The sequence below is a fragment of the Antechinus flavipes genome, chromosome 6 (assembly GCF_016432865.1).
Source record: "Antechinus flavipes isolate AdamAnt ecotype Samford, QLD, Australia chromosome 6, AdamAnt_v2, whole genome shotgun sequence".
Classification (NCBI taxonomy): Eukaryota; Metazoa; Chordata; class Mammalia; order Dasyuromorphia; family Dasyuridae; genus Antechinus; species Antechinus flavipes.
In genome coordinates this window covers 189856565-189880744 of record NC_067403.1, presented here as the reverse complement: position 1 = coordinate 189880744, position 24180 = coordinate 189856565, and the positions used below count along the sequence as shown (strand labels likewise).

The 24180-nt window shown below is 36.0% G+C and overlaps 1 protein-coding gene across 4 annotated transcripts in view; it reads right to left on the bottom strand.

Moving 5' to 3' along the window:
• Positions 1–24180, bottom strand: part of SORCS2 (sortilin related VPS10 domain containing receptor 2) — a 1241960-nt gene that overhangs the window by 22477 nt on the left and 1195303 nt on the right. For all 4 annotated transcript variants that reach the window (XM_051965561.1, XM_051965559.1, XM_051965560.1 and 1 more), the window contains exons 21-25: positions 22640–22763; positions 18148–18260; positions 15153–15278; positions 2788–2887; positions 702–804 (exon numbers count right to left, since the gene is read on the bottom strand). In XM_051965561.1, the coding sequence (XP_051821521.1) occupies positions 702–804; positions 2788–2887; positions 15153–15278; positions 18148–18260; positions 22640–22763 (566 nt within the window). The remainder of the gene's footprint in view (positions 1–701; positions 805–2787; positions 2888–15152; positions 15279–18147; positions 18261–22639; positions 22764–24180) is intronic.

Below are 24180 nucleotides of genomic sequence, written 5' to 3'. Positions count from 1 at the left end.
CTTTCATTGCTTCTGGAAGAGGTGTCAAAGGCCTATATATTCATTCACCAAAAGCCCCATTTTCTGGCCATTACTCTCCTATATGGCTTATTTTCACATCCATTAGAATATAAGTTCATTGAGGGTAGGAAGTGACTCACAATTATATTTCTATTCCTAGTCTGGCAAATAGGAAATGCTTTACAGATAACTTTTTATCCATTCATTTCATGGATGTTGATGTTGGTTAAGTTGGAACAGGCAAATTTGACAAATTTTAGAACTAGAAATGGCCTTAGAGATAATATATTATAAGCTCTATATTTTATAGATCAGAAAACTGATAAGATGATTTGCTCAGTATCACTCATATAATAAATGGCCAAAGGAAGTCTCTGACTTGAAGGCTTAATTCTTTCCACTTTACCCAATGTTATGAATATTTTTGTAATGATGAGTGAATGAATAAATGAATTCTTAGGCTTCTACTATTATGGAAATTTAAGAAGGGCTTGATGTTTTCAACTAGAGGTATGCAAGAGCTCTAATGGCATAATCTCAGATTCAAATGACAAATAAATGCAGGGAATATTCTAGAGGCAAGACATACTCCTTACACCATGCTGAGGGTTTCCAATGCTAGTTACCTAGAAACAGCAACTCCATTATGGGTGACATCTATCTATTATTTCAATGCCTGAAAAAATGGAAAGTGGACTTGCCTTTTAAATTTGTAGAGAATGAATGCTCCCACTGCAAATAGGCAAATAAGGAATAAAACAATGAGGGCCCAATATCCACCTCCTCCTCCAATCCTTTGAGAATCTGCAAATCAATGAGATGGTTAGTAGATTGTCTTGGTGAGCTCTACAGCCTTCCAAATTATTTTGAGTAAAGAATCACCACCTGAAATTCTAATTCTATCTTTAGGTTCCTTTAGAGAAAGCCCAGTTTAAATTGGAGAGGCCAGACTCAGTGGAGAATTGATTAGAAATAGGATTTCAAAGAATGTGACTTTTGGGCTTAATTTCTTCATCTACAAAAAGACATTGGATTCTTTCCAATCTAAAACCTTACACTTTGCATTTGAAGGCCTCTCCTATAGCTTCCACTTGACGATTTCAGCCCCCTCTCAGTTCTAAAGCCAATGGTTCTATGGATCATAAAACATATGAACAATTATGCATTAAAAATGAAACCAGGAGAGTGTAATTAATGAATACACTTAAAACACATAACTATACTTATGAAACTAAGCTCTTTGGTCTTTTAATTCCTGTGGGTTGCAATTTTTTCCTTTCCTTCCTGATTTTAGATGAAGAGTCCCAGGACTCAGTTTTCTCATTTGCAAAATGAGTCATTTGGACTAGATTTATAAAGTTCCTTCCAATCAAGTATTCCACATTTTAGGTACCAAAGTTCCTTCCAGTTCTGAAATTCAGTGATCTTCTTATTTAAATGAGAAGTTCTTAATGTGGAGAAATAGGGTCTGAGAAATTCAGTGACCTTCTTACTTAAATGAAAAGTTCTTGATGTGAAGAAGTAGGGTCTAAGAACTTTAAAAACATATTTTGATAAATATTTCTATATAGTTGCTTTCTTTAGTAATTGTCTATTTATATTATGAATTAAAATGGTATTCTATTTTTTATGAAATTGGGGGAAATAAAATATAAAATCATTAAAAATATTCTGAGAAGGGGAATAATCATAGACTTTATTAGACTTTCAAAGAGACAAAAAAAGAGAAAAACTCATGATTTAAATCATAGCTTGATAGTTATATTTCACTTGACCACTAGGATTTAGGTTTCTGTGCCACCAGCAAAAATGTGTCTAGATCATTCCATTAGACAATCAGCTGTACTTTATAACAAAAATAAAAGTACTTAAAGTGTGCCCTTTTCCCCTCTTTATAAAAATGGGGGGCCATCCATGTAGGATATTTCAAATCCTGTCAGTTGTGACTGATATCTTAGTTGATCTTTCTTTTCTTTTCTTTTTTGACTTGTTAGATGGGTTTTCTAAACTGCTTTTTGCTTTTTAAAAATCTTTATTACAAGGCACAGCTGAGAGAGAGAAAGGCTATATTGAGAAATTAATGTAATAAAAGAACAAAAAAAATTAATGAAAATCAGATTGGGGGGAAATCAGATTGAAGAGCAGAAGAAAGCTCTTCAGTCCCTACTTGAAATTATCCAAAAAAGAAAGAAAGAAAGAAAAAAACAAGAAGCAAAGAGAGAAATTGTGATCCATGGGAGTTTAAAAAACCCAGAGATTTGTTTCGCGAGTACCATTGAATTTTGTAACTGTTTTCATTAATTACAATGAATTTGTAATTCCTCCTGGTTTAATTTTATGCATAATTATGTATAACAAGGACTCTTGTTTTATGATACATAGATACATAGCTTTAGAGCTAAGAGGGAGCTGAAATCATCAAGTGAGAACTATAAGAGAGACCAAGAATGCCAAGTTTAAAGAGGTAGAACGGGGCAAAACCTAATATCCTTTTTTTTGGTATCTGAAGAAACTATGAAATTCTTCAGCAACATCTGCCAAGATTCAGATTTTTGTTTCCAATAAATAGCTCATTATCTTTAAGCTAAGTTATGAATCAAAATGGATAGGTAGCTGAAGAATTATTATTATTATTATTATTAATCATTAACAATGCTCCTTTGAATAAAGTTTCTAAACGATTCTTAAATTATACTGGTGGGTTCCAGCATTTTGTCAAAGGGAATTAATTGTTCAGCTTTCAAAACACAATGTTTGGGGCAAGAACAGCACATGTTCTGTCTTTACCTGAATCTGTGTCACGTAATGTTACAAGCACCCAGAAGCCTCCTCGTAGGAAAAAGCTGATGTTGTGGGCATTCAAAACTTGCTTGATGGCCATGATCCTCTGAAATAAGAAAGAAACAAAACAAGGAACAGATACTTTATATAGGATAACTTGCATCACAAGAACTTGAGAGATGTTCATCAAAAAGAATGCTAAAAGGAATGTTAAAAGTTCATTTTTCTATGTTGCTAGAAGGTTTAAAAGTAAGGAACTATCAGGTTTGTGACTGATGTCTTATAGATAAAGAAACCGAGACTCAGAAAAAGTTATATGCCCATGATTCAAACTTTCATAATTGTTAGAATCAGAAATTGAAATCAGTTCTTTTTTCCATGTCAAAAACTATTCCCCTCTCCCCTGATTACTAGCTGAGTTATAATGGACAAGTTATTTAGCCAATCTGACAAGAAAGGTGTTCTCATTAAACAAAAAGCTGTAGATAGAGGATTGAATTTGAAGTTTAGGAGATGTGGTCTTGAATCTTGCATTGGATACTCTCTCAGATTCCTCATTTATAAAATAAAGGTGCAAGACAAAATTGTCTTAAAATCTTGTAGATCTTTGAATTTCCCACCCAAACATACTATTTCTGAACTTGGATAGTTGTAATGGGCTGAGGCTTGAGTTGAGGCACTGAGGTCCCAAGCACGTGAGGCTAAATAGTAATTGGACCATACTCTATTAATATATATGCTTGGGGAAAGAACAGCCCCACCCAGTCTTTGTGCAAGTCCTGATGTGTTGTATAGGAAATGACGATTTTGGTGGGTGGAGGTAGGGGGGTGGAAAGGGATACGGAAGGAGAGACTGCTGGTTGGCGTCTTGTCACAGCTGCTCTCATTGCGCTACCGCCCTTGACCTCCGATCCCCCTCTGCTAGCTGGCTTCCTGTCGCAACTGCCCATGTTGCTTTCTTCACAGAATCTTAACAGACAGTGATTTTCAGGGATGTTACCTAGCAAGGGGGAGTTATGCACTAGGCAAGTATTTGTACGAGATGGCCTTTTGGGGTCTACTTCAATTCAGAATCTTAATGAATTTCTGCTCCTATGATGGGAAGGTGGGGAACCCTACTTGGTTCCATATAATATAGGTGTCAGCAGATCAGCTGCAATGAAAGGGTTGTAACCTTCAGATACTTTTAGCTAAAAAGCAAACTCCAATCCTTGCATCCCATCTAGGCTGCAAATGACAAATGTTTATGGTCTCATCTTTTCCCTTGCTGAACCCATTAGCATCTTCTGTTCACTCTGTTTGGCAGCATTTCACTTACATGCACTATTGAGTTGATGGGTGGGGAATTGTAACCTGCTCATTGAATACTTCTTATTAAACTTTCCCCAATACGAACGTTCCTGGCCAGAGCCTCAGGGCAGTTATTTTATCATTCCTGATCTGCAGCATGTTGGGTACAATTGTTTGTACAATTGTTTGGTGACAACAAGCATTTTGTCACAATTTTTCAAACTCCCATGCTCCTAGTTTCTGGGACATCTTATTAAGGAAGGGCATTTGTCTTTATCCACCCACATAAAATTCTACAATCATATATTTACTTTTTCCTAATGCAGATCAAATAGACTGAAATATGATTGTCTACGTTGCTACAAAATAGCATTATTATTAAAAATGCCCACTGGTTTGGCAATAGAAGATAAATGTCTTTGAGCATTTTCAGGAGTGGTAATTTTCTAGGCTATCAGACCTTGATTTATTTGTCCTCCATATTAATCTAGCTCCCTCCAGCAATTCAAGTTATGCTTCACTCCCATAGGATGTAATGAAAAAAGCTGTGGAAAGAATTTGGAGTCAGGAAATTTGGCTGTACTACTAATATGCTGGGTGATTTAGAAAAGTCACTTCTCTCTGCACTGGGGTTTTCTTACCTGTAAATTAAAAGCATCATGCCAAAGTAGAGAGTCAGCCTCAGTCAGAAATTTCTCAGTTCAGCTTATGTCTTATAAAGCTTGACTATGTGACCCTGGGTAAGTCACTTAACATCTCAGTATTCTACACAACTCTGTAACATTATCAATCTATATTAACAGAGAGGCTTTTTTTTGGGGAAAGTTATCTATATCAATGAAATCATAGTTCTAGTTCTTGCTCCCTCTTCTATCTGCCCAAAGATAGGCAAAAGCAAGGATTTGTGAATTTCAGGCAGAGTTTGAAAATTAAGGTTCTCCACATACAGTAGTCACATCCATGAGTCCCTTTTTGCATGTTTCTCTGCATTTACTTTGCCTATTCTTATGCTTTGTTCATTGCATGATGAAATTGGACTACATGACCTTTTTGTCCTATAACTCTATGATACTTCTATTTGGAATACTACCTCTACAGATCTACCTGTTGTAAGCTTAACCCTAGATGAATTCACTTGCTATTTAGTTTTGGAATACTCATTTTGTGAAGGACACTGACAGTCTAGAGAAGAAAGGAAGAAAAACCCAAGGAAGTAAAGACTTAGAGAATCAGAATAACTGCTTCAAATTTTGAAAATCATTTATTTGGAAGAGGATTGAACTTATGCTGCTTGGCCCAAGGACATCTGGCTATAGCCCAACCTTTCCTCATCCTTCTTAAAATATGCTTTCAGTAACTGGCCAAAGTATTGCAACCTAATCTTGAGTTAGCTTTTTAGTTGCCATATCACACTGCTGATTAATATTGACCTTTAATTCCTTTTATTCCATTAAAAAGCCTGGATCTTTATATGTACTATTAGTAGTCCATGAATTCTTAGTCATGTACTTCAGAAAAGAATTCTTTGAAACAAGTATAGGACTCAACTCTTAAACTTATTAAATTTCATCTTTTCAATGGCCCATATTCTAACCTATTGAAATCTTACTGATTCTGGATGTGTGCACACTAGCTAATTCATCTATGATGTGATAAGCATGTCATTTATGCTTTCATTCAAGCCACTGATAAAAATAATAAACAGCACAGAGTCAAGGACAGGTTCTTGGGGGTATGCCATTAGACACATGTCTTCAAATGGTTATCAATCTATTAATGAGTACTCTGTGGGTGTGATTATTTTGAATTTATCTGTTTCTCTATTGAGTCCACAAGAAAAGCATGAGCAGCTTTGCCAAATGTCTCATTGAAATGCAAGAATGCCATGGCTACAGTGTTCCCTGATCCAATAGTCTTATGGGAAAAAAAAAAGATTCAGAGTGCATGACTTGTTCTTGAAGACATCATGCAGAATCTTGGAGAATACTGTTCAGTTTTCTAAATGCTTGTTGATCATTATCTATTTAATAAGGTGTTCTAGCATTTTGCCATTATCCTTCATCTTTAAAAAAAACCCCACAACTATCCTTTCTTTTAATTTCTCTATTTTTGTTGATAAGTCCCATTTTCCTTTTGGTCAGTAGGTTTTAAAACCTTAGTCATCTTTGACTCTTCCCATTCCTTCACCTAAGGTCCAATCATTTGCCAAATTACTTTAATTCTAACTCTAAATTATCTCATAAAATCATCCCTTTTTTTTTTCATTCTTACTATCACTTCCTTCACTGACAGCCTTATTTACTGCAAACTTGTACTAACATAACCTCCTAGTTGACCTTCCCATCTTAATTCCTTCTATTTCCCAATAATCATAACTCATGTTCTGTAGCTCTTTAACATTCACAAAACACCCTTTTCATAAAAATCCCTGTGAGATAATAGAAATATCTATGGAGTGGATTGGGAGCTAGATTTTTGATTTCATCTGAGTAGGGAACTTCTTTCATTGATAGACTGACTTGCTAAGAAGATACTCACCTCTAAGACAGTTTCTTGAGGTACTGACATGGTAAGCAATGGCCTAGAGTGATGTGACTGTATGCGCTATAGATTACAGATATAAAACTAAAAGGTACCCAAACGAAAAGGTCTTTGGATACTCATTTTGTAGATGAGAAAGCGAAGTCCTGAAGAGATTAAATGACTAGTACAGGGTCATGTCCGTAGTAAATATCTGAGGCAGAATTTGAAGCCAGGTCTTCCTGACTCCAAATGTGGCACATGATCCACTCTACCATACTATTGATTATTATTCTCATTTTACAGGGAACATACTGAGTCTCAGAAAGGCAAAGTAACTTGCCTATAATTACTTGATTAAAAAGTACCAGGTCTGGGACTCAAGTTCAAGTAAACTCCCTCTAATCCAATGGTCTTTCCAAATCTTTCAAAGCATCCAGAATAATTGGAAAGTGGAATTTGAATTATTTTAGTTATCAGCTTGCAAATACACACTGTCTAAGAAACAACTTCTAACCTCTTACCATGATATTCAAGGGTATTTACAATTAGGCTGCTATCTAATTTTTTATGGTTTCTCCCCCTAGACACTATTTCCAGGTCTGGAATCTTCAACCACACTTCCTTTATTTTGCTCTCTACAACATCCTTCTCTTCTCCTAAGCTCCTGGTCACATGACACCAACTCTAGGATTTCTCTCCTGATCGTCCTATCTGTAAGGGAGTTTGTCTCCTTAAATTTGATGACATATTTTAACATAGCCAGTTATGTATATGCCTTATCCCTTCTACAAAATTTGAAAGATCCTGCGACTGAATTTTACTCTAACTTTCTATTTCCAGTAGTTCATATAGCACATTGCCTATAATGGGCATATAATTAATTTTTTATCAAAGCTTTTTATTTTCAAAACATATGCATGAATAATTTTTCAACATTGATCCTTGCAAAACCTCCCGTTGCAAATTTCCCCTCCTTCCCTCCAGTTCTGCTTCTCTAGATGGGAAGTAATCCAATATATATTAAACATGTTAAAATTTATATTAAATCCAATATGTGTATACATATTTATACAATTATTTTGCTGCACAAAAAAAAGAAAAAAATGAGAGAAAACAGAATTCAAGCAATCAACAACAAAAAGAGTGAAAATGCTATGTTGTGATCCACACTCAGTTCTCACAATCCTCTCTCTGCATCTCTCTTCATCACAGAACTGATCTCAATCATCTCATTGTTGAAAAGAGGCTAGTCCATCAGAATTCATCATCATATAGTCTTGTTGCTATGTATGATGATCTCCTGATTCTGCTCATTTCATTTAGCATCAGTCCATGTAAGTCTCTTCAGGCTTCTTTGAAATCATCCTGCTGATTGTTTCTTATAGAACAATGATATTCCATAACATTCATATAACATAAATTATTCAGCCATTTTCATAATTAATATTTAATTGAATTAAAATGGCTTTTCCATGAGTATCTGCAATTTAAAAATCATAGAATCATATATATGCTGGAAGGGAGCTGAGAGTTTATCATGTACAATCTTCAATGAGGCTGTGATTTTTGTCTGTTATATACCAATTTTTCAACCACAAAGAAATCTTATTTCAAAGGCATCAAACTCTAATGGTACAATTTCAAGCACCTGTGGTAGTTGTAATTATTTTGGGATAGAGGATGTACTTTTTGAAACCTGAAAATTACCTCCACTAGAGCATAACCTTCTCTAATTATGAATAAGGTTGATTGGATGTGGTAGGATAAGCCTGTAATCCTAGCTAGTAGGGAGGCTGGCAGATCTCAAGTTTGGGAGTTCTATACAGAAGTGAGTTAATTTGTCTCAGAGTCCTTTCTTAATCCAGCATTGATTTGGTGAGTGTCTGGGATCAGAGTAGTAGGAACACCAGGTTGCTTAAGGAGGGGGAAACTGGGGTGTATTGGATATAGAGGAGGTCTGTGAGTAGCCACTTTAGTTCCAGCTTGGGGAAAATGTCATCTTAAAAATGAGCAAATGTCATTCTGGGGCTATATATCTGCGTAGGAAATGCCCAAGGTTAGTGTGTTACCCGGTGTCTTGTTTACTTGATCATAAGCCTCCAGATGTGCTTATGCTGGTATAAAGTGCTTCACAAGTAGCTAATATTAACAATTTCCCAATCATACAGGCATCAAATAAAAGCCAAGCATAAGCCTTGTCATTTTTTGTTGTTATTGAGTTATTTCAGGGATCCCATTTGGGGGTTTTCTTGGCAGAGATATTGGAGTGATTTGCTATTTTCTTCTCCAACTCATTTTATGATTGAGGAAACTGAGGCAAACAGAATAAAGACCAAGGGCCACAGAGCTAGTGTCTGAGGCTAGAATTTAACACAAGAAGATAAGTCTTCCTGACTTTACTTTATCATCCAGCTGCTCCAAGCCTTTTCACTTTTATAATATCACTTTCACACAAAGGAGGGAGATTTATAAGTACTAAGACAGTGGTTCTCAAAGTATGGTCTAGAGAACTCTGGGGATCTCTGAAACCCTTTTAGAGGGTCTACAAATTCAAAAATAGTTTTTATTTCCAATATGGTAAATGTCTATAAATATAATCCAGATAAACAAAAACGCTTTGGAGAGATGCTCAATAATTTTTAATAGGATAAAGATACTGAAAACAAAAGTTTGAGAACCACTGTAACTAAAACACCTAAGTCCTCATCTTTCTCACTCTATATTCTAGAATATCTCCATCCAGAATTTTCAGAGACTCAATCATATTTACAATCACTGTGTCTGATACTTGAAATATCTGATCCAAATCTGCATGCAAGAAGATAGGGGTTGAAGGAATCCACAATAATTTTGTCAAGGATGAAGTCAGTGCTGGTTTGCTAATCTAGTGACAATGGGTCACCATCATCTAGTCCTTTGATGTTCTCTGTGATTCTCAAGTCCAGGTCTCTGATAAAGAGGGTCATCAGTTCTCTTGCAAACCTTCAAGTTATTGAACGTAAGAGGGCTTTATTTCATCTGACAAAAATCACAAAGTACAAAGGATTTATACTCTAGTCTTTCCTTCCTAGAGGGCCTCAACATTTGTAGACTACACTGGGTTGTAAAAGGTCCAAGCTGAAGATAAACTCTCAGGGTTTTGAGAAACTCAAGCAGCATCAAAAGTATTAGAACCAGAAGAGATCATGGGACATAGAATATTGAAGTTGAAGGTCTGTAGAACACAGAATTTTAGAGCTGTAATATAAGTTATCTTATTCCAGTCATTTATTTTATAGATAAGTATTATTCTTTAGTTATTTTCAATCATACTCCTCAACTCTTTGTGGTCTCTTTCTGGAGTTTTCTTTGCAAAAATAGTGGAGTTTATTGCTATCTTTTTCTCTAGCTTACTTGATAGATGAAGAAACAGGGAAAACTGATTTATCCAGAGTCACATAGATAGTAAGTTGTCTGAGCCCAGATTTGAACTTGGATCTTACCGACTCTAGAATGCTCCTAGTATACTAAGACCTAGAATGGGAGAATAGCTTTTCAGTGTATCTATTATTAGTGGCCAAACTAGGATCAAAACCAAAGCTTCTGATTGCTTGCTTAGTTTTCTTTTCATTGTAATTTTTCTTTGGCCTTTTGGCATTCCATATTTTGTATTTTTCTTTACTTTTTCAAGATGACATCCTTAGACCAGTGTTCACTAATGGAAAAACAGTCTTCTATGCTTCCTAATCCAAGCAGGATGAACAAAATGACAGAGGCACTAGAGCCCCTCTACTGGGGTATCTTAAATTACTTATTTCACAGGTTAGAAGTCATAGTAAGGTCTGAGACTGCACTAACTTGGCACTGAGCTTTGGCTCACGATAGGCCCAGTGAGGTAGCCTTTTAGCAAATAGCTTTTATTTTAATGGAATTTTTCTTAAAAATGAATCATGGCATTGGGTCAGGGATGAGAGCTACATGCTGAAAATAGGAAGAATGACTCACAGAATAACAGAATTAAAGTTGGAAGAGACCTTGGTGATTATCTAGTTGCTTCCCTCCCTCCCCCATGGGACTGAGACCTGAAGAGGAAAAGAGAATTGCCCAAGATCAAAGCAAGCAGTTGAGCTTCAATTTAGGATTGTAAAAGGTAAGAAAGTCCAGTGCCAGACTCTTAGAGTCTTCTCTTAGAATCTTAGAGCTTCAGGGGATCCAAGTTTCCTTATTCTAACTCAATTCTAATCTGAGACATTCTTGGGTTCTGTGAATCTGTTTTTATTGGATCAGGAATTGGATACTAGCTGGAGCAGACACAATAGCCAAATAGTTACTACTGTGTTCATTGAACTAGATTAGAACAATAAACATACATTTGGGTATTGCAATGATCAGAATCGCATAATATTCTGATGGCTGCTGTCCTTCTTCCACACATGATTCAGTCTCCATTACTGATTAATAAGAATCTGTTTTTTCTGGAAATGTTTTGCATAACTTTACATGTACCTTCTCAATTGGGGAAAGATAGGGAGGAAGGGAAAGAATCTGGAAGTCAAAGTTTTAAAAAACAAATGTTAAAAAAAAGTTTTATGTGCACCTGGAGAAAATAAAACTTTTAAATAAAAAATAAGAATCTGTGATGGCAAATTGGAAGAGACCTCAGAGGGCTTATATTCCAATCTGTATCTAAGTCAGAATCTGCTTTACAAAATCTCTGACAGTAGAACCCCTTGATAAAGACCTCTGGTATTAGGAAAGTAACTACCTACTGAGTAAATCTATTCCAATTTAAAACAGCTTTAGTCATGGGATTTTGTCCAAATATTGAATCCAAACCTGCCTCCTTGTGATTTTTCCTAATTGTCCTCTCAGGGCAAGCAGAACAAGACTAATTCTTCTTAATCACAATCCTTCAAAAACTTGAAGACAGCAGGTTTCTTCCAAATCTTCTTTTATTTGGGACAAATACCTCCCATTTCTTCATTTGATTTTTGTAGAAAAAATCCTTAACAGTGCCCTCTGTCAACACACATATAAATTCTAATAGGTCCCAATGATGAACTTCAATCTATCATATTCATAAGGGTAGATACACACTACCCTTTATTGGTACTAGAAGCCATGACTGGGAACAAGATATGTTCCCAGAGATGTAGGAGCTGCCTGTCAGGCAGTGGGGAGGAATAAATATCTATGGTAGACTCAGATTCTTTGATAGACTTTTTTTTGTAAAATATATGCATGCATATATCTCAAATTGATGATTCTGATAAAATTAAAAAAATGTCTTTTTTTTAATACTGGGTAGGTTGGAGGAACAAAGCAGAAAAAGAAAAGGTCATCAGTATCAAAGATTATCAGAAAAGAGTATTGCAAACTGTCAGGGTTTTTTACACATGACATTGGTGTAGAATTTCATCTGGATAGGAGAAGCTGTCATTCTGCTGAAGCGGTAGCCACTACTATTTAGAAACATTTGTTTATTTGCCATGTGTAGGTATCAAGGCACTAAAATCAGTTGTTTTCAAACTGGGAACAGTGATTTGGCTGACACCCTGTCATCAGAAGAAGGATCATATATTAAAAAGAGCATTGGATTTAGATAGGTATCAACTTCCTGATTCAGATACTTGATATCTATTTAATCTTGGACAAGTACTTCCACACTCTAGACTTTTGTTTTCTCACCTCCCAAATGAATGGGTTGTAGTAAATAAACACTAAGTTCCTTTTAGATTAAAAAAAGTTTAAATTCTCCCACTTTTAAATGCTATCTTCTTGATTCTTTACTTCTCAGATTGTAGTTAATTCAGCACTATAGTCAGGAAGCTAAGAATTCTGACATCTGCAGTCTTTGGATTGCAGATATTTCAGCACCATGGTCAGCGATCAAGCAAACTTCCAGTCATTTTTTGATTTCAATTCAAATGCTCTAATAGTTAAACTATGCTGTATATTTTGTGATTGTGCACTTTGTTTTCAGTTAATTTCCTATATGCTTCTATCTGCATTGTTGCTGCTTCTGACATTTAATCAATTTAGCAAATAAAATCAACTTAACAAGCTACAGGGCAATCAGGGATGGACAGCAAGTTTTGGAATTTATTTTGAAAATATCTGGAGATTTACATGGACTAAAAAGTGTCAACATTATGATATGGCAGCCAAAAAAGCTAATATTATTTTGTACTAATCTTAAACTTGGAATTTTCTGCTTCCTAATTTCTAACAGAGGCCTTACTCCTTGCCCAAGCTGCTGATATTTAGAGTGCCTTCATATATTCTTTCTCTCTTTCCTTCCTGTAATGGGCTGAGGCTTGAGTTGATGCACTGAGGTCCCAAGCACATGAGGCTAAATAGTAATTGGACCTTACTCTATTAATATATAAGCTTGGAGAAAGAATGGCCGCCCACTCTTTGTGCAAGTCCTGATGTGTTGTATAGGAAATGACGATTTTGGTGGGTGGAGGCAGGGGAATGGAAAAGGAAGGGGAGGAGAGAGTGCTTGCTTTTTGCCATTGCAACAACTTTTCTGTTTGTTTCTCTTCTTCTTTTTGCTTTTTTTTGCTGAGGCAGTTGGGGTTAAGTGACTTGCCCATGGTCACACAACCAGGAACTGTTAAGTGTCTGAGGCTGGATTTGAACTCAGGTCCTCCTGACTTCAGGGCTGGTGCTCTACTCACTGAGCCATCTCCGCCCCCTTTCCCCCCCCCCCCCTTTTTTTTTTTTTTTTACTTTGGGCGCCAATTGTAATGACCACGTATTTAAAATCAGCCAGAGTCAGGAACTCAGGTTAAGGGAAAAAATCTTCAGTCTTTATTGAAGTGAAGAGGTGAAAAAAGATTGCGATAGCAATATGGGCAAGAAGGATTGCGATAGCAATATGGGCAGCTGCGAAAGGAAGCCACCTAGCAGAGAGAGAGATCTGAGCTGAAAGGTCGTTGCAATCACAATCGCAAAATGCTAGCAGTCTCTCCTTCCCCTTCCTTTTCCACTCCCCTGCCTCCACCCACCAAAATCGTCATTTCCTATACAACACATCAGGACTTGCACAAAGAGTGGGCGGAGGCCATTCTTTCTCCAAGCTTATATGTTAATAGAGTAAGGTCCAATTACTATTTAGCCTCATGTGCTTGGGACCTCAGTGCATCAACTCAAGCCTCAGCCCATTACACCTTCCTTCCTCTGTATCTCTGTGTGTACTTAGATATTTACATGGTATGTTCCTTTTCCCCTTAGAATGTGCAGTCCTCCAGGGATTATTTTTTCTTTTCTTAATTTGGCTTGATATCTGGCACATAGAAATTATCAAATAAATGAGAGAAAAGAGACTGAAAGAAGAAAAGTCATGAAGCAATAGAATCCTAGTGAAAAGCAAAAAGGGCCCAAACTAGTGGGATTGCCTAGAATTAAAAAAAAATGGGGAAAAGGTAGATGGGAGAGAAAATGAAAAAAAAAAAGGTAATAAGACTTGACAATTGATTTTATGTGCAGAGTAAGAGGGAAGAGCCAAAGATGACTGTGAGGTTATAAATCTAGGTGAATTAGATGAGGCAAAAATTTTAGGTTTAAATAGAGAATATGATTGAGGTCCATTGAGTTTGAGGCACAATCATGAAATTCCAGTGGAATTGTCCATAAGCCAATAAGAAATGTGAGACTAGTGAAGGGAAGAATTAGGAAGGAAATCGGTGCTGTGTATATAGATTTGAAGCTATTGGCTTTAAGGTGACAACTGAATCTATTTGAGTAAATGAGAACTGAAGAAGATCTAGGACAGAGCTTTGGGAGATACTTCCATTTAAGAGATGGGAGAAAGAAAATGAACTAATGAAGGAGATGGAGGAAAAGAAACAAGGAATTCCTAAAAAAATAATTTCAAGGAAATCAGTGAAGAAGAGATACAGGAGGAGGAGGTGATCAAAAGGTACAGAGAGAACAAGGAGGTAAATACTTTGAAAAGGTTATTAGGAGAATGGGCAATTAGGAGATATTTTTGAAGATAATTGCAAGACTCTTCCTAGGACACTATGTTACTCAAAGGATCAAAACCTCCATAAACACCCATTTTCACAAGACAATAAGAGAACATAGAGCTCATTTAGCTGAAATGAAGCTGCCCTTCACTGACATAAGACTTAGGCAAATTACTTTCCTTTTGAATATCTGTTTCTACTCTGTAGAATTAAGGGTTTAGATTAGATGATCCCCTTACAGCTCTAAATCCAAGGAAACCTCCTACAAAATATAATAACGTCATTCATCTTTCTTTAGCACTTTCAGATTTACAAAGTAGTTTCCTCCCCTATATCCTCTAAGGTAGTAGTTGGAGTATAAGGATCATTATTTCCATTGAATTGAGGAAAGTACTAAATCTTTGAGAAGCCAAGTGACATGTATAAAGATCAATTAATCAGCAAGAATTTAACAACACTCTGCTAGAGATAGAGTTTGACACAAAACTCAGATCTTAAGTTGCATATCACACTGTTGCCTTCAAGGCAACATGACTTCCATGATTCTGATGGTTAACAGGCTATACATGTGTATATTTAAATTACTAGAGATGGTTGACTTACCTTATCATTTGGGATGCTCCTCTTCCTCTTTGGTTTAGGTGATGGCAGAAGCACATGCAAGTCAGCAGTTGTGGGAAGCCCTGGTTTCACCACAGTTAGTAAAGACTCTTCAGGGATATTGGTTTCCTGTAGAAATAGCATCCTATTCAATGGTCAGCTTGTTATATAGCTGTTTGTTTGTTTGTTTGTTTTTGGAGTGCACTTGGTTTAGAGATTAATGAATTGTTAAAGGAGAAAGGGATAATTTCTATTATAATATGTTCATATCAGGGATGAAGAAAGTGAGAATTAGAGAAAAAAGATAATATGGTCCTGGTTTCACAGAAAGTTTTTTGGCAAAAGCCAGCATTAGAACCCATATCTCCTGATTTCCAAAGCTCTTTTCACTATTAACAATGTACCTACCTGAATTCAATGAAACTATATATCCTCCCCACAGCCAACATCCCTTCTTGGAGCAAAGTCTTCAACAATTTCCTAATGCCTTTAAAATTACAATTATTAGCCTCATATTTAAGACATTCCATAATCTGGCTTCTACCTATTTTCTGCCTCTTATTTTGTATTATTTCCTTTCATTCCTTCTTTGCTCTAGTCTTCCACATGATCCTTCATGTTTCATCTATAACACTTTGCCTTGTAAAATCTTTGGCTTCTTTAACATCTTATGTCAGATTCTACCTTTTTCTGATTTCTCAGTTATTATTTTCATACTCTTAGATTTGTTGAGTGTGAATATATAGATAAATACATATACACATGGTATTTACTTATAAATATGTATATTCCCAGTTAAATGTAAATACTTCAAAGACAGAAACTAAATTGTTTTTGCCTATGTACTTAGAATATTGCCTTGAAAATACTATGCATATTAATTTTTTTTAATTCAACAATTAATAGCTACCTTATATAGGCTTTATGGAAGAATTGGCAACTGAAGTGCACCTTGAAGGAAGAGAATAATTTTGAAAGGTAGAGATTAGGGGGAACATACTTTATAAATATTAGTAGATGAGAGCAAGAAATATCATGAAAAAGCTAATACTCCAATTTGGCTGTAATTTCAGAATCCATAGAAATGAATATAGTACTAAAAAAGTAGGTTGGAATCAGATGGTGGAAAGTCTTGAATGTAATTTAATTAGGTTTTTACTAGTCACCTTGCTTTTGCAGAAGATGCTGCCTACTGTTATGGGAATAATTTAGCACAATCTATTTTAAGTTCTACCTGTTGTTCTGCACTATAGATACTTAAAGACAAAACCTTACTCTTCATTGTATCTTGTCTCAGGGTCCTCATAATAGTTTATGGTGATGTAGTACTTGTATCAAAAGTCTGCTATAGCTATCATTCCTAACTTTTTATGATTCCGGGAGGTTTTTGACACTAATGGTTTAAAAATATTGTTTGAGAGAGTTCTCTCAAGGCACTTTTTGGAGGGACTGAGAAGAGAAAAGAATTAACTTGATAAAAATTGGAGAAGAGAGAAAGAAGATAGAGAGAATCCCACAAAGTATAAACATTGTTCTTGCAAAGAAACTGAAGAAAATTCTTAATAAAAGACTTTACTTGGTATGTTGAGTGAATTGAAGGTGAAGCTATGTTTCCAGAAGTAAGAAGAAGCCATCTGCAATTATAGTGATGGCTAAGAGTAAGATCTTTATTAGAACATAAATAATTTAAGTAATTATTTATGCTTTTCTATTACAGTTTGTGAATAAATTAGATATCAATGCAGGTGCTTAGGGGAAAGAGGTTTCTCTGTTTTACTAAGTGATATTTAATAAATGGGCATGGGAGATTTGAGCTTAAGTAATTAATAAGAGAATATCCAAATAATATCCTAGAAGTCAGGTTGATGTGAATGAATATGCTAATGAGTCCAATAGAGGCTGAAGTATAATTGCTCCTTGTGAGTTCCTAGTAAATATGGCTGATCCTTCTAAAACCTTATTATAATTACAAACCATTTTACATCTGTTTCATTTTGTGATGTCCACCAAAACTGTGAGGTTGAAAGTTCATCTTCATAATACAGATACAGTAGACTAAATGGCATAATTGGACCTGAGATCTCCTAGTACCATGTCCTGCTCTCCTTTCACCATACTATGCTGTCTTTCTGCATGACTTTCCTGTTAGACTTTAAGTCTTTTATGATCAGGGACTGCTTGATGTTTGCCTCTTTCCCCCCAGCGCTCAACATAGTATCTAACACATCTAGGCACTTAAGGCTCATTAATGAATAGATTATTAGTGGCAAAAATAATAAATTCTGAGTCAGAAGACTTTGTATGAAGTCCAGACTCTTCTGTTTAATATCCTTATGACCTTAAGCAAATTATGACCACTAGTTTCCTCAAATACAAAGTAAGAGGGTTAAAGAAGATGACCCTGACAACATCAGTTTCTATAATAATCATGATTAACATTGTCTAATGATAACATGACAGTGGCAACCTTGGTGTTTTATTAATGACATTGTGACAGCCAATTTATAATTATCACCACTGATTATGACTTCTATGAAAAAGGCAAAAATCAGCATACTGGACAGATATTAATTTTGATTATCTAGAGATTGTGCTATAGATTTACAGTTAGAGTTAATTGTATCATAATCCCTCCAATCATCTCTTCACACACATACATCTCTCATCCCCAGTCCACAGCTATATCCCATGCAAGCTATGGCTTTTCCTGCATCAGCATCATTTCCTTCCATCTGGCCCAAAATTCTTTCACAGCTGCATTTGCTCTTAACTGCCAATTAGGCAGTGTTGGAACTGAATGTTCAGTGTTGTTTTGCCGGGACCAGCAAGCTGGTACCCCTGTGATACCCATCTCCATCTGCCTGCCTCTCTGGGTGGCCCTGAGGTGCTATTTGGTTGATCATTGAGTTTGGCCCATTTTCCTTGAAAGAACAATATCTTGTCCATGACCTTTCTTGACTTCTCCCCAGGAAAAGTTATGATACTTTCAGAGGCTCACCTCAGAAAGGAGGCGGGTGACTACCAAGCCAATGTCTTCTCGCCATTCAGGGATGTTGGGATTATACATATCCAAGTGTTTGGTGAACTTCAGAGGCAGAACTTGAAACTGATCTGGAGAGAGATGGAGACAAAATGATTTGGATAATTAAAAATGATTTCTGGGAACCTCTGAAGTGCTTATAGTTTGTGCCATAAAATCTAACATTACGTAGTTTATATTTATATTCCAATAAGTCTCCCTGATTTCAGTAGCCATTCCCTTACAACAGCCTCTGAATTGGGGGATGCAGATTCTGTTTTCTGCATTTTTCAAATAAGGAAACTGAAATTCAGATTTATTTACTCATATAGCTAATAAAATAGTAAATCTAATATTCAAACCCTAGCCTCTTGACTCCCTTCTCCTACCTCAGTTCTCAATTCTTTCCATGCAATTGGTCTGCTTTTAAATTTGTTATCTCATTGGGTCCTAGGGCAGATGACAAAACCCCAAAAGATTAAATATCCTGTATAAAGTGGCAGAGCTGGACTCCAATTCACATTAGCTAATTTTCCATCTAGTGTTCTTTTTACTACACTCTTCAATATGTAACATCTCTTTCCTTTTTCTGACCTTTAGTTTTCTTTTCTGTAAAATGAAGCTACACTATGTCATGGAGTTGAGGGAAGAAAACTCTTCATAAGACTAAAACATAATATCTGAGGATGTATATTTTAATATTTAAATTAGAGTTTCAGTTTTTAATAGTTTCAAGCTATACCAAGACTTTTGAGTCATTGTATAAAGGTGAGTTATAATAATTTTGCTATTATTAACCATAATTAGTTGTTTAGTTAATTTATAAACTCCTTCCAGGCATGGATGACAGAGCTTTATCCTACTTCTCATGCTTCTTACCTTTGTGACTTTGGATATGTCACTTTATCACTGTGATCAAAGATTCCTCATTTGAAAAATTATAGAATTGGCATGACCTTTTCTTATATCAACCTTGCTAGGTGAGTAATTCTTAAAATTTTGTCAGTATTTGTATGATTTTTCATTGCTACAGATCACAACTTCTCCATAACTTACTAGAAGTCTTTTAGTATTGCTATCAGCCCTCCCCCCAATAAACAAATATCCTGTTTGGAGAAAGACTGGTAATCGACCTCTTTCAATTAGTTAGTCTGGGCCTGAATCTTGGGCACTAGACATATGATTTTTGGATGGGAATGGCCTCAAGGGAATGAGTTGGAATCAAAGAATTTTAGAGAACTCACATAGTCCAACATACTGAAAAATAAACTCCTTTACCAGGTTGCAGAAAGACAAGCACCCTAATACACCAGTAGTATATCACTAATAATATAATGCACTAGAAATATACAATAGTAGAACTGCACATTGGTCCAACAATTCTAGAAAGCTCTTTGGAATTATGGCAAGAAAGTGATTATAATGCCTATATCCCTTGATGCAGACATTCTACTGCTAAATGTGAGAAATTAATGATAAAATAGGTCCTGTGCACATCAAGATATTTATAACAGTTTTTTTTTGTAGAGGCAGAGAACTACACACAAAGCAGACCCCTATCAAGTACGATAATACTATACAAATTGTGCTATATGATAATAGTCATAAAATATTACATGGCTATAATAAATGATCATAGAAGCTGGAAGTGCTCTTAAAGGTCATCAAGTCCACTCCAGTCTTTATACATATGAGGAAACTGAGGCACTAAGAAGAGCTATTAAGTGTGTAAAATGAAATTTGAACCCATGTATTTGTGACTCTTAAGTCTGAGACCTTCTCCACTATAGCATGGGGAGACATGAACTAAGGAAAAAAGTATCAGTTAAATTTTGAACAAAAAGGAATGCAATCATCTCTATAACTCCATAACAAGTAGTCATCTAGCTTCTTATAGAAGACCTTTAATAATGATGAAAAACTCTCTGCCTGCAAAGGAAGCTTTTTATTCTTTACTTTTGAACAGCTCTAATTTAGTTGTCAATAGAAGGGGATTTCCTCTCCAAAACATGCAGGCATAGATTTTTAGTCTAAATGTGGGAAAAGAATCCTTGGCACAATGGAGAAGAACACAGAATATTCCTAAAGGCCAGAAAAAGCCATTTTAAAACTAAACCAAGTTGCCATCCCAGGAGGCAAGGTTTGATGTTTGTTTCCATTTCCCATAAGCTACTTGGAATAATTACTGAATAACTGAGGGCAAAGCACAAGAGCCGAGTCTCTGCTTCAAAGAGCCCACTGTGTCCTGTTAAGTAGGTAAGCTCCAGGCACATTGTCTCACCTTTTGTGGAAGGCTTAATCTTTTTTGGCATAGAACCAGAATGTGAGGATTCTAAAATACAGGATTCTGTTGGCTAGTGTGGGGAGGTAGACAAGTGTGGGAAAGAATGGTTAAGGAGAGTAAACTGGAAAGTACTGTGGGGAAAGATAAAGGAGAAGTGGCAGAGGGGAAGGGAAGTGATACTGGGAGGGGAGGCATAGCAAAAGTAGGCAAGGGGAAATGAAGTTGAAGGAAGGAATCAACCCTGTGGATTAACAGTAATAAAAGAGGTGTTGACTTCTGGAAGCTGTGTTGCCAGAGAGAAAAGTTCACTGGTTATCTAGTCCAAACTATGGAACAATGAGTCCTAGTACTCTGGTTCTCACTGACTGAATAAGGTGGAGATGACAAAACTACTTCTTGCTTGAATATAACTGAAAATATGATGGTGTTTTCGACAGCTTTTAAAGAACAATTCACGATTTCAATGGATTCAGTTGCTCTTAGGAAACCCACTTAACATATCAATGAGAAAACTACCCTGAGTTCATTTAGTTTATTGCACTAATGCTGGCTTATTATCTTGAAATATATACAGGGTAGTGAGGTGTTTTTGAGGTTATTAACACAAGAGATTTGACTGACACTGAGGTCCATACTACATAAAGGTTGCCTTCTCCTCCACTCCATCCCCCACTCTCCAGTTCTGAAGATTAGACAACTCTCTTTTTATTTTTCAGAACAGGCTAATTCCTGTTTTGACAGCCCATTCCCCCAGTGTAAATAATTCAGCTGACATTCGGTATCTTTCAGGTATCTTGCCCCTTTACCAATTAAGAAGACACAGCAAAACACGTTGTGCTGTCAAGCAAGCAGCCAATGGTGGAAAGGCAATTTACCACTGTCAGAGGGAAAGGCAAAGGGCTTTGAAATCCTGAATGCCCTAAAACTGAGAAATAATCCCTTTCCTCCCCCCAAAAGTGAAATTGACTGATATTAGTTTAAATTAGTTATTCTCTTAAAAAGAAGAGAAAAAATATTGGAAAATTTTAAAGTCACAAGGGGAAAAATGCATTACTCCATTTGTCCCTTTAAAATCAGAGAAAGTTAGAATGTCAGAGCTGGCCTTTTATAACTTTGAGCCCTTGAGTTGCCATACTTGCCCAAGGTCATGTAGAAATAAGTGCCAGAAGGAGAATTCTAAAACATGCCTTCAGATTCCTTTCTAATCACCTCTATACATCCATTTACTGATGCTGATAATTACTGATGACACATTACACAAATTGCAGAACTATATACCGCAAATAATGTCCAACATAAATAATTATAATAACAATATACTTTACAAATGAGAAGACTAAGACCTCAAAAGTTGTGATTGATGATAATGATGGTAATTTCCACATTCACCATCACACTTTTTATATAGCAACCTGGAAAGTATATCATCATTATCCCATTATATAGGAGTGAAATAGAAAGGCTCACAGTGCCTTACAGTTAGTAACCCCAATTTTTGGTGCGATGATCCATTAATAGACACTTGGAATAAATTTTAGGTTGAAAATAGATGAGACAGCTGCTTTTTGGGAAATTACATTGTATTTAAAGTCAGCAGATTTGGGTTTTGGTACGAGTTGTGCCAGTTACCAGTCGTGTATTCATTGGTCATTAGTCACTTTACAGGGTTGTTTGGAGGAATATAATGAAATCTTTATTATTAAGTGTTCACCAATCAATTTTTAAGATGAAGAAATTGAGAAGCAGTAATTTGTGCATGGTTACAACAGTTAAGAAGTGTCAGAGGGAGAATGAATGTGAACTCTGGCCTCTTGATTACAAGTAGAACACTTTGCCATATATGTCATCTTATACTTGTGTTTATAAATAACTAATGATAATAATTAACATTTATATAGTATGTACTGTGTGGCAGGTATTGTGCTAAACATTTTACAGTTATGAACTCAACCCACACAATGACCGTGGGAAGTAGAAGCTATCATTATTCCCTTTTTACAGATGAGAAAGTGAAGCAAACAGAGGATCACACAGTAGTGTCAGAGATTGGATCTGGATTAAGATTTTTTGACCTTCCAAGGGTCTATCCACTGTACCATTAGTTTCCTGTAAGAATGTTGATTGGTTTAAAAAAGCGTTGGGAGTGTGGGGCTTGTAAAAGGCAGGAAGAATGAAAAGTTAGCTCACCTAAAACCCTGATGACTTTGGAATCCTGGAGCATGGAATTCCCACAGGAGGCTTGAACGGTTACTCGGATTTCACCTGTTTCTGAAAATCGCGTGACAAGAAAATTATCCAGAGAGAGAAGGGGCTGGAATAAAAGGAAAGAATATTGTCAGTCATAGTTGCAACACAAGAATCACAAAGACCAACTGAACCAGGAAAAACCTTAGAACATGGAACATAGACCATACTGGCTGGAGGCTACCTTATAATCTAGATTCCAGAATGATAGCAATGGACCAGATTCTAGTGATCTAGCATTTAGCACAGTGCCTGGCACACAATAGTAGGTATTTAATAAATGCTTGTTGACTAGAGAACATTAAGTCAAAATCTTATTTTATTTAGAGCTTATTTACACAAAGCCTTTTAACATTTTTTTTTTAATTAGGAAACTGAATTTTGAGGAGGGGCAATGATCCTTGCCTTAGATTGCATGACTAATGAGTGACAAAATCCAATAAGAACTCAGATATCCACTGCCTTTCCACTTTACTGCATTGCTCCTTAAAGGAAGAAAGCTTTGACAATGGAAAGACATGGGCTGTTAAGGATGATGGTGGTAAGGGCAACATATGGGTTTACATTGGGAACAATGTAAAAATATCTTAAAGCCAGAGAGCAGAGTTTCATGAGTCTCTCTCAGAGGGAATAATGAAATTGAGCTGATTGTCCAAGATATGATTATTATTATTAGCAAATCAGCATCTAGCCTGAAATTTAATTTTGGAGAGTTTACTGAAGCACTGAAATGTTAAGTGACTTTACCAGAGTCACACAGCCATTATAGGTCACAGATGTATATTGAACCCAAATCTTGCTGAGCCCAAGCTGGCTGTTCTCTAACTTCTAATCCATATTTGATTTTAAGGTCCCATTCCACTTGTGACATTTTATACTTATTTCCAAGGTCCCTTTCAGCTCTGTTATTTGATGAACAATTCTGAGAAATGAACATGAATAGAGATATTCTTCTTATTATTCCTCTACTCTTTTTTCCTCTTCCACATGTGTGATAGGTTAGGTGTCCTTGAAATTCCTAATAGAGGATAGTGTTTCTTTGTATACAAGAGGATGGCTGAACATTAAGTCCAAACATAGGTGAGTCTCAGATGCTGGCATCTGCTAAGACCAAGTGGCCATGATTTTTCTAATGTCTGTTGCCCTGTGAATGATTCTTCGATGGAAGTATGCCATTTCTTGGCAGCATGCAGAACTCCCAAGCTTATTGGCATTGTAACATCCCAACTCCCTCACTTCTTGGTGTCTTGTGGAGGATCAAATCCATATATTAAGTTGGATTAGATGAACTAAGAGACCCTCTGCAACTAACTCTGAGCCTAAATCATCCCATGATAAGGTATATTCATTAAGGCCATTGATATTAACTTGGTGCAAAGATAATGACCTATTGTATGAGGGGACATGCATTATATTTTAAGTTAGAAGACTGTGTGACCTTGAATAAATAACTTTATTTCTCTGAGCCTCAGTTTTCTCAACTT